The sequence below is a fragment of the Microtus pennsylvanicus genome, chromosome 17 (assembly GCF_037038515.1).
Source record: "Microtus pennsylvanicus isolate mMicPen1 chromosome 17, mMicPen1.hap1, whole genome shotgun sequence".
NCBI classification, from domain to species: Eukaryota; Metazoa; Chordata; class Mammalia; order Rodentia; family Cricetidae; genus Microtus; species Microtus pennsylvanicus.
This window is the reverse complement of record NC_134595.1, coordinates 29782521-29800162: the sequence shown is the minus strand read 5'-3', so window position 1 is coordinate 29800162 and position 17642 is coordinate 29782521. Positions and strand designations below refer to the sequence as shown.

General features: G+C 45.9%; 1 protein-coding gene across 1 annotated transcript in view; it reads right to left on the bottom strand.

The window, feature by feature from the left end:
* Nucleotides 1-11097: 11097 nt before the first annotated feature.
* Nucleotides 11098-17642, bottom strand: part of Col6a3 (collagen type VI alpha 3 chain) — a 78486-nt gene continuing 71941 nt past the window's right edge. The window contains exons 43-44 of the mRNA XM_075952176.1: nucleotides 12619-12783; nucleotides 11098-11844 (exon numbers count right to left, since the gene is read on the bottom strand). Coding sequence (XP_075808291.1) covers nucleotides 11831-11844; nucleotides 12619-12783 — 179 coding nt within the window. The 3' untranslated portion in view covers nucleotides 11098-11830. The remainder of the gene's footprint in view (nucleotides 11845-12618; nucleotides 12784-17642) is intronic.

Below are 17642 nucleotides of genomic sequence, written 5' to 3'. Positions count from 1 at the left end.
GCTGAACCCAGGTCCTCTGCAAAAGCAGCAGGTGCTCTTAACCTCTGAGCCAATTCTCTGAACCCCAGTCATTGTTCCTAATGCCTAACTTAGGACCCAATTCACTCTATCAGAACACCACATCCTGGCTTCCAGCTGCCCGTGGCTTTCCATCACATTGGAGGAGAACCTGTCAGTTCCTCCCATGGTGGGAAATAGGTGAAAAATGTTACAAAGCTTTTCACAACATTAGGATGCCTCAAAACCAGGTTCGGTTCCAAAACTGGATGGGAAACAAGGACCTAGGCATCCTGAACCACTGCCAGAGTTCACATCCCAGACAGGTTCTGCACTCAGTGGCCACCTCTGACATAAATGCATTCCTTACCAGTGAACTTCACTGATCCCAAAGGATAGAGTACCAGGCTTTGTTGCTTGTTCAAAATATCATCACAGCCAGGCAACACACCTCTCTTCTAGAGGATGGGCAACGCAGTCTCTCATCTTGATTCTGTCTCTACTACTGTTTCTCCAGGTTCATATCCAATGTACCTGACTAACCCCACTTGTTTCTCAATCCTCAGCCCACTCTGAGTTCAATTGTGTCTGTGGTAGATATCTCCAGTTGTGCTGTGTGATTCACATCCCCTGCCTCTCTGCCCAGGTATCTTCCTTAGCAGTGTTGTGCAGGTCCTCCTCCAAATGGAAAGGGTTAGCATGCCCAGGTTAACCCCCAACCAAAGAACTGAGAGTAAACAGATAAACACCCAGATTCCTATGACTTACCACACTGTCCCCAGGCCCCCGGTGATTCAGCATGACCAAGTTCAGGCTGCTCACAATGCACATACGCTGACTTTCTCACACTGTAGTCTTGCTACGTGTGGCCAAAACTGAATGTGGACCTGCTTCAGGTAACTTATTTTACACGTGGTCCCTCTACTCACTGGACTAGAGTAGATATCAGAAACACAAGCTCTAACTTTAGCCTCCAAAAGCAGAAATACATTTTCTTAGGTATATAAACTCCACCAAGTTCTTTTGGTTGTTGTACTATTTCTGTTTCCAAGATCTCTGAGAAAATTTTACAAATCCTGGAAGTCCATCGTTCTCTTGAAATCAAACATGTGAGGCTCGTTCCCTCTGCAGATGCCCTCATGTCTTCCGTCCAATGACTGCAATGCCACGTGAAGGTTTTCCCAGACACCTCTGGCTCAAGGCAAGAGCCCAGTGTCTGTTTTCCAGGCTGAATATCATGTAAACTCGTTATACAGCACCTCTTTCACTGTTCATTGCTCACTACCAAATGTCACCACTGGGTTGTACAAACCCACCCCCAATGGTGTTTTGCTCCATAGCAACCGAGTGCCCACGCCAAGGCCACAGAATTAATAATGTACAAACTGGATCCATGTGGGGCCTCAGGAGCTCAGGATAGTCCGACCCTTATACAAGATTCCAAGCAAACAGCAAAGATGCCCTGAGAATGCATTGGACCTTAGAGAAGCTACCAGTCCCTGGCAGCAAGGAAGGATTGGGGCCCACAGGCAGCATCAAAACTCAGATCTGGAAAGAAACAGGGGCTGGAGAGTTGGCTCAGTGGTTAAGAGCATTGCTTGCTCTTCCAGAGGTCCTGAGCTCAATTCCCAGCAACCACATGGTCACTCAAAACCATCTGTAATAAGATTTGGCACCCTCTCCTGACCAGCACGCATACATGTAGACGGAACACTATATACATAATAAATAAATATTTAAAAAAAAAGAAACAGAGAAGGAGCAGAGCCAAGAGCCGCTGACGAATCATGCCCCACCAGCCCTGCACCTTGCCCGAGCAGCCATGCACCACGCCTCACCAGCCCTGCACCAAGGCCCCATGACTCAGCATAATCAGATATGGCAACTTTCAGGTTCCCAGAAGTCACACCCAGCTATGTGGAACCCTAACACCCTGCCTTCCAGGGAGCTGCAGGGCCAGCTGGAAAGCTCAGCAGGTAAATCTGACATGAAGCTATGAACCAGTCCTTCCAAAGAAATCACTCCGAGGAATACATTCCAAATGAATCTCAATGGATCCAGATACCACCTTCCTACAAAATGCCTGGCGCCCGCTCACATGAATTAAGCCTCTTTTAAACGGTGTGCAGAATCATAGAGATTAATAAAAACTACACACTTGAAAATCCTATTTAGATGTTGAAGGCAAGTTTGAGTTAGTTTCTATGCTCACAAATAGGAGAGGGCAGCGTGCAGGGCTACCAGAGTTCCTCAGCCCAGGTCCTCACTTCCCCACAAGCCAGAGACACATTCCAGAACAGCCTGCTTCCCCAGGGCCTCCTGAAGGAAGCCAGAGCAGCTCAGATAACAAGTATGAATAGAGAAGGTCACAGTGGAAGGACAGGAGAGGATGCTTTGTCTGAGAGAAGAACAGGGGGTCCAAGCAGAGCTGGCAAAAGGGGGTGAACTTGTCTCTGGAAGAAGACACAAGATTCTCTGACTTCAGGAAGACAGAAAGCCAAGGCTTCTGAAGAGCAACTGTTGGGATCACTCAGGGACCCATATTCATTGGAACTTTGGGCGAGCTGCTGGGTTGTAATGCCTTGTGTATTATAACGTAACTGGGTGAATCGGCCAGCCTGACATTCTGAATAGTTATCCATACAGCTGAAATAAAGGCTTCCCCTGAGGGAACCACCTGAAATGGTGTGTGTGTGTGTGTGTGTGTGCGTGCGTGCGCGTGCACACGCGTGCATGTGTGTGTTCATCGGAACATTGGAGAACCGAGTGCCCACACCTAGGCCACAGAATTAACAATATACAAACTGGATCCATGTGGGGCCTCAGGAGCTCAGGATAGTCCGACCCTTATACAAGATTCCAAGCAAACAGCAAAGATTCCCTGAGAATGCATTGGACCTTAGAGAAGCTACCAGTTCCTGGCAGCAAGGAAGGATGGGGCCCACAGATTCCAGTGCTACCAATGACAGCAACTTGTGTGTACTGAGCTGCTATAACAGCCCATGGTATCAGTGCCTCAACCCAGGAGACATCCCTTTTTAAACATGCACACGCATGCATGCGCATGTACACACACACACACACACACACACAGTGCTCAGTGTTGTCAAGTAGAGTGAGAAGCTGCTCCAAAGAAACTGAGGGGGCACTAGTTCCACAAACAGGTCAGGGATCAAGAAAAGACACAAAGCTCATGCGGTCTAGTAAAGAAGAGTTCTTGAGAGTGAGCCATGGCGAGAAGTCGAGGACCAGGAGGGGCCATGCAGCTCAAATCACACTGTTCCCAGTCCTAGCCAACATAAACAACCCCACAGATGACATGGTCTATTTGCTGTGTGAGAACTTAGGTCACTCTGCATCTTTCGGGTCAAAACAATCCCAGAAGCCACAACTATGTGTTTCATCAACTGTCAGTACGGTCTTCCCTGAATTTCTGCAGTGGTTTAATGGCTGATTTGCCCTGCCTGCAGTCCTGGCATCTTGTCTACCCATACATGGCAGCCTGGGCATCCTTCAATGTTCATTGGCTTCTCCGAGCTGCTGGATACATCCCATTTCAGTGAGCAAAACCAGCCTTCTTCTACCACCCCAGGGAGCCTGTGGCCTCCCCCTTTTAGTAGCCCAGACCACCCATGGACCTATCCAGTCTTGTTACTCCTCTGAGTATCCTCAGCCTTGAGTTTCCCGCTGTGAAGAACTCTGACCCTACATTTCCTTCTTGTTTGCCTCCCTGCAGGGATCCCTATGGAGATGTGATGACACAGTGATGACATCACAGCTTAGTGATGCCACCCCTTCCCTTTCCACTCAGGGTCCCCACAGTTATCCATCATCATCCGCACAGAGCCTGTCACATGCATTTCAGATGAGGGATCCAGGACTCATGGGTTCATCATTTACCTCCAAGTCCAGGGTAACACATAGGATGTGCATATGCCTGTTGAACAGATTGTAGCATCTGCTCATCATCTTTATTGGACAAACAACCATATGGGCTTGGAAGTTCCATGAAAACTTCAGAGTCCGGGGTGGATGAGGCCTTCCCTCTACTTCAGAATGTGCACTAGATGGAGAAGTCAGATGCTGGTCAAGGAAGGCCAATTCTGGTACCCAGGGAATTTTTTGTGGCAAAGGGATCCCAGCAGCCTGAAGCTCTGAGTATCCCTGGGTAGAGATAGAAGGTCGCCAGTGGTAGTCAGGGTTTGCCTCCCATGAGAAGACCAAGACCTAACTACAGAAGAACAGGAGATGAACAAGAAAAAGAAGCCTGCTAGTTACTTTCCTCAGTGCTTGCTGTGTGCCAACACTTAACAGCTTAACAGAGGTATCTCTTCCTTCCTTCCTTCCTTCCTTCCTTCCTTCCTTCCTTCCTTTCTTCCTTCCTTCCTTCCTTTTTTCCTTCCTTCCTTCCTTTCTTCCTTTTCTTTTCTTTTCTTTTTTTTTAGACAGGGTTTTTCTATTGCTATAGAGCTTGTCCTGGAACTTGCTCTGTAGACCAGGCTGGCCTCAAACTCACAGAGATCTGCCTGCTTCTGCCTCCCAAGTGCTGGGATTAACGGTGTGTGCCACCACTGCCCAGCTGAGGTATCTGTTTTCTATGATCCCATGGGAACTGTATTTCTAGTGCTCACTGTGTTTTAATGCTTCCTAAACATGTGAATGGATAGTGGATGGATGGATGGATGGATGGATGGATGGATGGATGGATGGATGGATGGACAGATGGATGGATGGAAAGGATGATGTTATGGCTAGCTTTAATTGTCATCATGACATGATCTAGAATCATTTGGAAACAGTCTCAGTTGAAGGGTTATTTACATTGGGTTGGTATATGGGCATGTTTAGGGGAGGATTATCTTAAGTTAACTGTGGGCCACATTATTCGCTAGACCAGCAGGTCCCAAACTATGGGTTGAAACCCCTTTTGGGGTCATATAACAGATATCCTGCATATCAGATATTTACACTATGACTCAAAACAATAGCAAAATTATAATTATGAAGTAGTGATCAAATTATTTTATGGTTGCATGGGTGTCACCACAACACGAAGAACTATATTAAAGGGTTGCAGCATGAGGAAGGTTGGAGACAGAGGGTCCCGAAATATGTAAGCGTGGAAGAATCAAGCCGAGTACAAAGACGTGAGTGGTTGGCAGGTGTTCATTCATTCCTCTCGACACATCTTGATGGTAGATGTGGTAGAGCCAGTTATTTGAAGTCCCTGCCTTGACTTCCCCACAATGATGGGCTGCCGCCTGAAGCTATAGGCAGAAATAACCCCCTTCCTCCCTACTTGGTTTTTTTTTGTCAGTGTATTTTATTACAGCATTAGAATTGAAACTGGGACAGGCGTGCAGCTGTGTATATGTACACGGCACACGGAAGGAGACAATCTAACTCACGAATGGTTTAATGCTCTCATGAAGGTAGCTTTGAGCTTAAAATAACTGATAAAGACAATGTGTTTATATATTTAAAAACAGAGAAAAAAGAGGGAACAAAGAGAATGTAATGATCTCAGAGGTTTAAGGGGGCTGCAAAGGGTGTGTTCTGTGCATGGCAAGGCTTTTGCACGAGTGAGCTCTGCATCCAGCGTTAACTGCATAAGATCTGTGCGAGACTGCACTGGTGCAGGAGGTCCATGAGATCCCACCCTTCACTAAAGGACTATGGACAGGGAAGGCTGCTGCAGGAGGAATATTCATGCTCATGCAAGTGACCGAAATTAAATTCAGTGAGTCATGCGTTTAAAAAGAAAACACATCAAAATCAAAGGAGTCTCGTTTAAAAGAATAAAGATGTCGGTGGGAAAGGACGAGGCAGTGAGAGACAAAGGAGGGTGAAATGACAAAATTTGGTGTGTATTAAAGAGTAAACATAAATAAAAATGAAAATAAAAAATTACCAGTCGTCATATATAAATAAATGCCTGTGTGTAAGGTATTTCATCTCAACGGATATAAATAAAGCTTATTTTTTTTAATGAAATGAGATAGATGCCTCTCACATGTATAGTACAAGAAGCAAGAGAAACTCAGGAATTAATATGACTCCCAGGAAGCAAGATGGCGGCCACAAAATAGTATGACTCCCAGAAGACAGGATGGTAGAATGGAGCCACACTTATTTTCTGTGGGCTCATTGTTCTCTCGAGTGCAGTGCTCCAGCCAAGAGGCAGGACTGAGCTGCTGGTTGTACAAGCAGAGGGCATTATAGACACCTGGGCGCAAACACTGGAAAGGACTTGAGACAGTTGTTGGGGAGGAGGAACTTCAGAAATGACAAAGCCTGCTAAAGGGCAAGTAGACAGATTCGAACCATAGAATGGGCGATGGGGCTGCTCTTCTTCCAAAAAGCCTTCAGCAAGGTGAAAATTTGTCAAAAATGCAGGACAGAGACAGATTTGTAATAGTATGTGGGGCTGGCTTGGCACACCACCTTTGTTCAAAACCAGCAAGGGACAAGATAAAGGGTCTAGGGTCAAGTAAACGCATCTGAGAGAAACAGTCCCTTAATTGATGGCCATTAGCCCAGTGATGGGATAAAACTAGAATGTTTTAAATAGGAGGAGAGGGTGTTCTGCCTTGTAGGGACATGGCCTGAATCAATCCTTCTGTCACAGTACCTGAACTTCTTGAAAGTGGGAAGTCACCCACATGCCCCTGCTCCAGGGAGCAGGGAATCCCAGCACGAGAATGGGTTGGCCCACTCAGCCAACCACCTGAATCTCTGTCATCTGCACTTCAAATTCTGGAAAAGTGGTTGGGGTGATTTTTCTTAGCAACCTTAAACAGCTCAAGAACAGGCACAGAAAAGCAGCACACACAGCGGGCCACATCCAAGTGGTGGGGCAGGTGTGTTGTGGACCAAATCCAAGCAATGGGGCAGGTGTGCTGTGGATCAAATCCAAGCGATGGGGCAGGTGTGCTGTGGATCAAATCCAAGCGATGGGGCAGGTGTGCTGTGGACCACATCCAAGCGATGGGGCAGGTGTGCTGTGGACCAAATCCGAGCGATGGGGCAGGTGTGCTGTGGACCAAATCCAAACGATGGGGCAGGTGTGCTGTGGACCAAATCCAAGCGACGGGGCAGGTGTGCTGTGGACCAAATCCAAGCGATGGGGCAGGTGTGCTGTGGACCAAATCTGAGCGATGGGACAGGTGTGCTGTGGACCAAACCTGAGTGAGGTGTGCTAGCAACAGCAGACAGGAAGAACAGAGAGGGTTTCTCTCTGCAGGAAGAGGAAATGACACACCAAGTAATGGACACAACCCAGCTTATTTGTAGCTTACCTGGAACAGACCCTTCTGGGTTGTCGGGAGTACAGAGGTCCCTTTCACATACCTTTGGTCCAACCACTGCCCTGTGCTTTGTAAACACCATGTGTACCTACAGATCTTTTCCAGAATTTGACATACAGGCCTGGAGGCCAGTGGATATACAAGCAGGAACAACCAGAGGGCTCACTTTCAGAATAGTCAGACAGTCACTTCTGAAAACCAGGGGTGTGTAAGAAATCTTTGTCATTTCACACCACAACTGGCTGCAAGGTTCACAAGCCACAGTGGTTCTCAAACTTCCCTTGTTGAATCAAACCCATGACCCCCACAGTGACTGACTACCACCTTTTAATCCTGGTCTCTCCTCCACCTCACTTCCCACTCTCCAGCTTCTCTCTAAGAACTGACTCACACCTAACTCCTCTGGGATGCTTCTGAAGGAACCCCAAAAAGAACACTGGGTCATGATAACCCATTTTAGGTTCACGTCACATAAATCAAGAAGGAAGATGCAGAGCTCAGCCCGTTGTGAGGGTCCAAAGTTCTCTGCTACTGAGGGCCCTTTTGGGGCTGGGGTTGGGTGCCTGGTAGTCCTATTTTGGAAGAGCCATCAGTTACCAATGCTTCAAATTGGAGCACTTAACTGGATCCACTGTGGTCATTGCTGGGATAGCAGAGGACCAGGAAAGAAGGTCCTAGTGATCTCTTGAGGACAAAAACAAACTCTTGCAATCAGATATATGCTTCTGTCATCTTCTGTGGAGAAAAGAGGGGCATTCAACTGATCCTTCCTCAAGCCCAAGGTCCCCAAGTCCCTTAAGGGGACACTCAAAGCTGTATGGACAGGCATATGAGCCATTCCTTCCCCTCCCTGAGTCACAGGATGATCTCCACTCTCCACTGACCACAAGTCCAGCCTTTGTATGTTCACAAAGGATGTTATGGTGACTGAGCAAAAAGACAGGATGCTGGTTTCTGTGGCAACGCCATGCAAGTTTTCTCTAGACGGAGTGACCCTGGAAGGTGATGGGCTTACACTGACTTTCTTATGCTCCACCAGAGGGTGACCTGTCTGATAAAGAATCCTAGCATCAAGAGCCTGTGAGTGATGGCATTGCCTTACACAGGGATGCAGGGGAGAAAAGGAAGTTCGTCCCTCAAGCTAGGCAACCAAGAGTCCTCCAGGGAACCAATATATGCTTCACAAGGGAGTTAGTTGGCAGGGGAAACCTGCCACAGACATGAGCCAAGAAGAATAGCAACTGGCAGGCACCAGCTCATATCTCCCTTCTAGAGTCCAGGAAGCAGTCCACCAGGGCTCTCCGTGCCTGGAGAACACAGAGGGGAGACTGGGAGGTCAGGGCATAGATTTGCCACTCAAGTTCCACCCAGAGTCAGGAGATTGAGCTTATCCTGGGGAGTGGAGCCTGAAGAGGCTAAGACAGAAAGAGTTCATCTAGAGTCTGAGATTTAATCTTCAAAATGGACAGGAGATCCCAGTTTTAAAAATCAGTGGTGATGGTTTCAGTAACCACCATGACAAGGGAACAGTGAGGCTTGCTGTGGTCTCATCAGTGGAGACAATATCCAGCAATGAGATGGATCAGCACTTAGAAGTGGGAACAGACATTGATGATGGAGGCAAGACTGCTATTGATTGACAAGATGGTTTCCTGACCACCAAGTCACCCAGGATGTGTTCTTGTTAGAAAGGAGGGTGACTGAAGACATTATTAGTTGAGCTCAGGCCAGACCAGAGGATGGGGCATCCTAGTTCAAATATGGCTGGCGTTCTCACGAGAAGACAGCCGTGTGAAGACAGAGGTGCATGAGAAGAAGCCCTGATTTTGAAGGAGACTGGTGGGGAGCATCTGAAAGCTGGCACATGCCCGGGGCTGCAGCAACCTTAAAAGGCAGGAAGAAGCAAGTGGAGGTGGATTCTCTCTTCTATTTCAGAGGCAGCTCAGTTCTGCTGATAACTTGGTTTAGACTTTATCTTAGTTAGGGTCTCTGTTTTTTGCAATTAAACACTAAAACCAAATAAGTCTGGGGAGGAAAGGGCTTATTCAACTTATACTTGCTGTTCATCATTGAAGGAGGTCAAGACAGGAACTCAAACAGGGCAGAAGTCAGACAGGGAGTCAGGAGCTGATGCAGAGACCTTGAAGGGTGCTGCTTACTGGCTTGCTCCGCATGGCTTGCTCAGCCTGCTTTCCTTTAGAACCCAGGACCATCAGCCCAAGGTTGGTACCACCCATAATGGGCTGAGCCCTCCCCCATTAATCACTAAGAAAATGTTCTACAAGCTTGCCTACAACCTGATCCTGTGGGGGCATTTTCTTAATTGAGGTTCCCTCCTCTCAGATGACTTTAGCTCATGTTAAGTTGACATAAAACCATCCAGCATAGACTTTCAGACCACCTGATTGTGAGGCCTCTTGGAATGTCCCCAGAGCTTTGCAATTCCTCTGAAACCACCCAGATGTTCATTTATCATCTAGACTCAAGATACACATGAACTCGAGTCCTCAGCATCTTGGACCATGAAGTCTTCGGCCCTTCCCAAGACCATCATTCATTTCTGGTAGAGCTCTTCTTGACCCAAGCCATTCTTCATGTCTACACAGTGACCTCAGCACAGAGTCCAGTTCTTGCTCTTGTTTCTTAAACATATGCCCACTTGGAGAACTTCAAAATCTCATTTGAGAATCTTTCAGGTCTTCTAAGAACGGTCCTTGGGGCTACTGTCTCCCTTAACTTCCCAGGTTCTGCATGCCCCACTGTCCCTCTCCCCTCCAGTTTCAGTACAGATCTACTAGCAAACCTACCCTTGGACTTACACTAACAGTTCTGCTCACGCTTAAGGTCCCAGGTGGGTCTTACTATTGGCTCCTGTCAGAGTGGAAACATTCTGTCAAATAATACAGTTTCTTCCCCGGTGGGAATTTTGTTGTGTGCCTTCTGAAAGTGTATCTTCTTGTAGTGTTGTTGTTGATGATGGAGAAAGAGACAGAGAGAGAGAGAGAGAGAGAGAGAGAGAGAGAGAGAGAGAGAGAGAGAGAGAGAGAGAGAAAACACCATCTGTATGTGCATGCAGAGTGGGGATGGGGGGGAGACTGCATCATTTTATTTTATGGGTATTTTGCCTGCATGTATGTCTATGCAATATGTGTATGCTTGATACCACCAGAGGTCAAAAAAGGCATTGGAATCCCCAAAACTGGAGTTACAGGCAGTTGTTAGCATCCATGTGCTCTTAACCACTGAGCCATTTCTCTAGCTCCGAGAGAGAGAGAGAGAGAGAGAGAGAGAGAGAGAGAGAGAGAGAGAGAGAAGAGAGAGAGAGAGATTTCTGAAAAAGAGGGGGAAAAGGTTGTTAAAAATGGAAAAATATCAACAACAAGGTATATTTTGACTTAGAGATCCCAGGGAAGCAGAGGAATCAAAGGGAACCATCTCTCTCAGCTGTTGTTGGGTAGGTAAAAAAAAAAGAAAGAAAAAGAAAAGAAAATCACTATGAAGCGATCAGAAGCTGAGGTTCTGGGTCCATCAGAAGTTAGAGGACGGTGTGAGCATCAGTCCTCCCTTGAGTCTACATGAGTTCAGGGTACACCAGAAAGACCAAGAGTACAAACTGTGCACCTGGATCTTGTGCTCCAACTCCATGACCTCCTGGAACATTGTCCCATAGGGTCTTCTGTCCCCTCCAGTAAAACCAGAGGCTGGGCCTGAGCCAAAAATCCTTGGCCTTGGGGAAATCTTGACAGTGAGCAATATAGAAACAAGAAAACCAAGACCACAAAACCCATGACACATTCAATACACTTTATTAAAAAGTTTCTTTGTATAAATTTCCTAAAATTTTCAACATTAAATCCCACCTCCAAACTCCAAGTCAACAACAATTAAAAAAAAAGAACCCACATTAAGGGAATGGCAAAAATATTCTCTATTACGACTTTCTTCGAATTCTTTAATCGAGGCATTTGTCCCAACAGTGCACAAAGATGAAGGGGATCTACTTTCTTCTAATTAGATCATTTTTCAGAGAACTTTAGACGAAGGAAGTTGCTTAACCTCTAATCCAGGAAACTAGGGCCAGGAAAAGGTTAGACTCTTGCTTCTCCATCTAAGTCATGCAAATACAGGAACATGAACCAAGCAGAAATGTACAGAGTAGCTGTGACATTGAGACTATGTTCTAGACGTCGCATTTGCCTGGCACAGGCATCCAAAGAAACTCCAGCTGGAATTCGAGTTTATAGGAATGTTCACATAAACACCAGCAGTGGCTAGCTGTTACATAACGGTCCAAGTATACGGTAGAACTGCCTGGAGACGGAGAGCAGGGTCCACAGACACGTTTAGCACCATATCGACAGGTCACGTGCAGAGGCTTTCCTCCCGAGGTTGAGTGTCAATCAAAGCAGGAAAAGGCACCGTGCTGGGGCATCTACCCAGAGCTTCTATAAAAAATGATTTGGAAATGGCCGCCTCCTTCTTCTCCCAGAGGTACGTGTTGCCGGAAGGCCATGCTTGGGTTCCGGTCAGGCTGATAAATCTGGACGTGGAAAGTATTGAGTGTGGAAGGAAAAAGAGAAGAATGAGGCAAGAGATGGGGAGAGAAGAAAAAGAAGAGAGGTCATCACTAGACATAAAAAAATGTTGTGTTTATCGTGGCGATGACCCCACAGCCTCCAGCCTTCCTCACTGGATCCCGGGACCTTCGCAGCTTCAGGTCTGGAATCGGAGCTCACCCTGAAGGAGCCCAGCCTCATCCCCACTTTGTGCACTGGCCCTCTCCCCACTCTGACCTCAGGCGCTGGGCCATTGCTTACGGAATTTCCCACTGTGATGGAAAGACTAAATGGTCCCAGAGTCAACATGATGGTTTATAGGAAGTAAAATTGGTTTAAAATGAATACATGAATGTTTATCGTTAGTTTTCTGTTACTGACCATTATTCTGTTCTAACAATCATGTACAGTGTGACAGTGTGATATTTCTAAAGAGACAAGGATGTGGTAGCGATTCTGATACACTTGGCTCTGTGGTTCCTAACTGCCAAAGATACACATGTGCTCTCGGGAAACAAATCAATCATTAAAATAACTAATTTTGTGTGGCTTTGTGTATGTGTGTGTGTGTAAAATTAAAAATTGTATCTCTTTTTAGTGTTTCCCATTGGCACATTCTATCTGAGGATACAATTTAACTAACTTTGTTCATGTTTTCCACACTCATTGTAATTCAGATATTTCCCAGTGGTGAGGTTGCTAACCCAGACCTCTTCCCATACGAGAGAAAGATGAAACCCAAGGGAAGGGCCACTTACCGGGACTGCACATCTTCTCACATTCTTCCTGGGTCTTGAATCTGTTCTCGTTGCCCCCGCAACCTCCATACCAGAACCTCTTGCAACCTTTCTCGTTCATGTCATAGTGCCATAGCAACTTAAAGTCTCCACAGGTCCCACCGTCTTTGGGCAGCTTGCAAATATCTAGAGTATCAAAGAGAGAAAGGAGCGCCAGTCAGACCATGCCAACAACTCAGTCTCCAGAGTCCATGTCAGAGCCTAGGGGAGGATCTCAGGGCTACAGTAGAGAAGGGTTTCATGGTAGGAAGGCTGCAACCTCCCCAGGCCTCAGTTTCCCCGCCTTGCACTGACTGACAGAAGAGTCACTCTCGGGTTTGCAAAGAATAAATAAAACCACACCAAGAATCTCCTATGAGCCAAGACTGAATAGCAACAATAAAATGACGAACTCCACCCCCCCACACACATTTGACTCTCTAAGCCATTTGCTTCTTAGTTTGTTCTGTCTTCAGTGCCCAGAGAAGAAACTGAATTTTCAGACCACGGGCTTTTCTACTCCTTGGTAAAATGGCATGAAATTCCGTTAGAATGTACTTCAACAGTAAAGCTGCACATTCCACAAAGAAAGTAGATTGAAAGTTTAGATAGACTGTAAGTGGACACTCTTTTAAAACAATATTTTTACTTTATTACTTATGTGTCTGTGTGTTACATCAGATCCCCTGAAACTGGAGCCATAGGCAGTTGTGAGCAGCCTGACATGGGTGCTGGGAACCGACTGAACTCTGAACTTCTGCAAGAGCAGTAACCACTTTTAACGGCTGGACCTCCTCTCTGGGCTCTCAACAGATGTTCTTTATGACAGGTATGTGTATACACACATGTGTAGCAAGTTTCTTCCCAGCCTCTCACATAAAACTAACATGGAGATGAAACTCCTTGCCAACGCAGAAATGACCCAAGGCAAGGCTGTGAGGGAACAGGAATTAATTTTCCCTCCGGTTAAGGAAGTGCATGTTTTGAATGTATACTTGAGCTGCACCCCAGCTGCAAAGGAAGGCCAGGTCCTCTGGATGCCTACAGAGGTGAGTTTACAGTGTGAGAGCCGGGAGGTTTCTGTTTACAGAACTTTCTGGCAAACTCTGGAGTTTGCTGGGGAATGATGTGTGCATGTAAAGTGCTTTAATCTAAAGGTCTGGAAGTCAAAGCCTGCTTTCAGCAAAAGCCCTGGGAGCAGATAACGTGTGTGTGTCTGTGTGCGTGTGTGCGTGCGTGCGTGCGTGCGTGCGTGTGTGTGTGTGTGTGTGTGTGTGTGTGTGCCAGCTACCAGCCTGACATGCTGCTCTCCCCACAGAGGGCCACCTCCATTTAACCCTGTGCAAACCAGAATGTGATTGCTGTAGTAAGCGTTTCCTTGAGCAAAATCAAGAGGGCTCAGTCAAAAGTAGTCAAAATATAACTAGAAATGTGTTCCTCGTCAGTTCCTGGTTTTAAGAACACAAATTGATCACCTTGGGTACCAGCAGTATTGATGTGTGGATACAAGATTCTGCCAACCCTCCAAGGCAGGTGTAAGTTTCTGAAGCCAGAAACCCATGTCTACAATTGAGGGTTAACGTTTCACTTCAGTTTTCAGTGTGGTTGTGACTAAATTTTGGACGCTTCCTTTCAGGGTTTATAAGTCAAACACTGTAACCAGTTAAGCGGCCTTCTCCTAAGAGATCACCAGCCTTAAGGACAGCCAATGAAAGCAAGCCTTTTTCTACCTATTTCTCTCAAGTTGCAGAGTTTAGCTCTTTAAATTGTTATTGACATAAATTTCCCTCCATTGCACCATGTTATGCCAATCAGTGGTAGATAGAAGATAGATGGATGGAGAGAGAGAGAAGGAGGGAGGGAGAATCTATCCATAGTGGAATATAGCTAACCAAATGGTGTATTTCCATATTAAATTACTTTCTATCCTACCAAAACAAACTACAGAAAGAAAGAAAGAAAGAAAGAAAGAAAGAAAGAAAGAAAGAAAGAAATCACAGCATGCACCAACTGTGAGTCATATTTTGGTGTCAGAAGTGATACTATGAGAAAAAAATGTGTATCTTAGAATCGATACAACAATAAAATTTTGGCAAGCATGGGCCAACCATTCATTTGGAGTTGTGCAATCGACCCAGTCCTACCTCCTCTGATAAAATGCCGTCAGCTCTACAGACTGGTCATTTTCCAGATAAGTGACAATGGACACCAAACACAGGACGAGATCTTTGGCTAGCTTTGGCACTGACACTTTCTTTCCACAAGAATGGTTAAGCTATTGATTTGCATTTCATTTGGTAATAGAGGAAAAAAATCAATGCTCTTTGTTAGACTTGCTTTGGTTAGAAATTTTCACTTTAAACTGAAAGATGCAAAGAATTCACCCCAAGGCTTCCCCAGCCACAAGTGAGATGAGAAAAAAAAACAGTTACTAACAAAGTTCTAAAACTAAAATTAACATCCAATGCACAGTCCTTGCAGTAACAAGCTCGTGGTTGTCAATCAGCGTCTGTACACTCAACCTCTCCCTACCTTCCCAAGTGAGATAAAACCGAAGGAATTGTTCAGCTGTTGCTAAGGGCCCTGTTTAACAGGCAGCAGCCAGACTACTGTAAAGTGGCTGCATTGTGATATTTAAGAGCCAAAGAAAATAAAAGGTGGAGTGGGGGGGTGCTTATGTAAAATTTGTCTTGCTTGGTTTTAGAAACACATATTTTAAGCATTTCAAATGTGATATTTCAAAGTCTAGAATCTTGAAATTAGCAAGCAATGGATGGCACCCTAGGTCTGCCAGCAGAATCAACTTTCGTCTTCAGGCTAGGTCTGACAGAGGCACAGTCCTCTACCAAAGCGACAGACCTCAGATGGAGGACGTGGAGTCAGAGTCCCCTCCCCTTGTGGGGCTGTGTCAAGCCACAGACGTTCACCTACAGCCTCAGGCTGGGTGCTCCAGGACCAGCAGTGTGAAGGAGACAGATCGTGGGCTCCATTAAAAAGCAAAACCAGCATCACCTCTTTTTCACATAGTCCCGCCTGTCTGGCTGGAAAATGCCTCCCTAAATCTGAAAGCAGCAACTCCACACTGAAACACAGAACAGCCTGACCCAGATTCGTGTTTCAAGATTATGCTGTTTGCACTAACTAAACACTGTTTATCCAGTGCTATCCTTCTGAGATACACATAAAGGAAACAAAACCATCCCTGAATCTTGCTATCTAGGAGTTCTTCTAGGTCATTATTTTTCTCCATGAAACAAGAATTTGCTAGAGATTTTGCATTTTCCACTGCCAAAGAGGCAAAAGCTAGTAAGAGGGATTCAAATGGAACACACAGTTTTCTGTGCCTTTGAAGTGTGTGCATACTAGGTCTTCTTCAACTGTTTTTTTTTATTTTTTCTTACTATTATTGTGTGTGTGTGTGTGTGTGTGTGTATGTGTGTGCACGCATGATAGGAGAGAAGGGTGTGCCACAGTGTGAGTATGAAAGTCAAAGAAAAATAGAGAGTAGGTTCCCTACTTCCACATCTATATGGATTCTGGGGGGTCAAAATCAGGTAGTCCAGCTTGCATTGCAAGTGCTGCACCCACTCCGTCATCTCACTGCTCCATAACCAGTATCTTGAAGGGAAATCTGGAAGAGCCCAGCTACAGAGATGTGGCTTCTATTTGAGGTCAGTCTTCTTATTGGAGCCTTCTAAGTATACACCGGAATAGACTGTGAGCCAGGCAGAAGACAGAAGCATCTTAAGACTGTGATGGCTCTTCAATGTCGCTGCAGCTGCAAATGAGGATGACTCACAGAAAAAGGACACAGTGAGAGGCATTCCATTGCTCCTGATGGACCAGAAAGTACCACACCATCTCCACGCTGACAGAAGCTTGCACTCTGAGGACTATGAAGCAGCACCGCATCTAAGTTCTTGCGGAATTTTGAGTCCTGTTAGTGCTGGCATCTTTGGCTGACCCATCCTAAGTCAAATATGTTGAATACTGCAGTTATCACTTCCTCAACCCTAAGGAGATGAGCCAAGCCTCTGCTCTGCTAATTGAGCATGGTAGTTTGCATGAGAATGACTCCCACCGGCTCGTGTGTTTGAACATTTGGTCCCCTATGCTGGCTAGTTTATGACAATTTGGCAAGAGCTAAAGTCATTTGAGAGGAGTGAACCTCAATTAAGAAAATTTCTCCATAAGATCAGGTTGTAGGCAATTAATTTCTTAATTAGTGATTGATGGTGCCATCCCTGGGCTAGTGATCCTGGGTTCTATAAGAAAACAAGTTGAGCAAGCCATGGGGAGCAAGCCAGTAAGTAGTACCCCTCTGTGGTCTCTGCATCAGCACCTGCCTCTAGGTTCCTGCCCTGAGTTCCTTTGATGATGAACAGTATCTGTAAATGTAAGCCAAATAAACTTTTTCCTCCCTAAGTTGCTTTTGGTCATGGTGTTTCATCACAGCAACAGTAACCCTACCTAAGACAGAACAGTTTAAGAAGAATTAGGAGGTGTGGTTTTGTTGGAGGAAGTGTGTCCTGGGTAGACTTTGAGGCTTTAAACCCCCCCGCCCAGTGAGTTCTTAGCTTGTGGACCAGGAGATGGGCTCTCTGCTACTCTGGCTGCTTGTAGCCTGCTACCTCTGCTCCACCATCATGAATAGACCCTTATTCCTCTGAAACTGTAAGCCCCAAACAAACTCTCTCTTCCATAAGTTGTCTTGGTCATAGTGTCTTATCACAGCAACAGAACATTAACTAATGTAGGGGGCTACTGGTTCTTAGACTCATATTCCAAGGACATAAGTCATGCCTGTCACTAACAGACACACTCTGGCAACCCAAAAGAGCGGTCTACAAGACCAAGCCAGAATGTGGTGTTTCGGGAACTGGAAACACATCCGAATCCTTGTATTCTGTGGGGTCTAATCTGGTTGCCTGGTGTTTCCTAAGCAGTTTCTTATAGGTAATTCAATGAGTGAGTGAAACCCTATTCTTTGCAGCACCACAGACCAC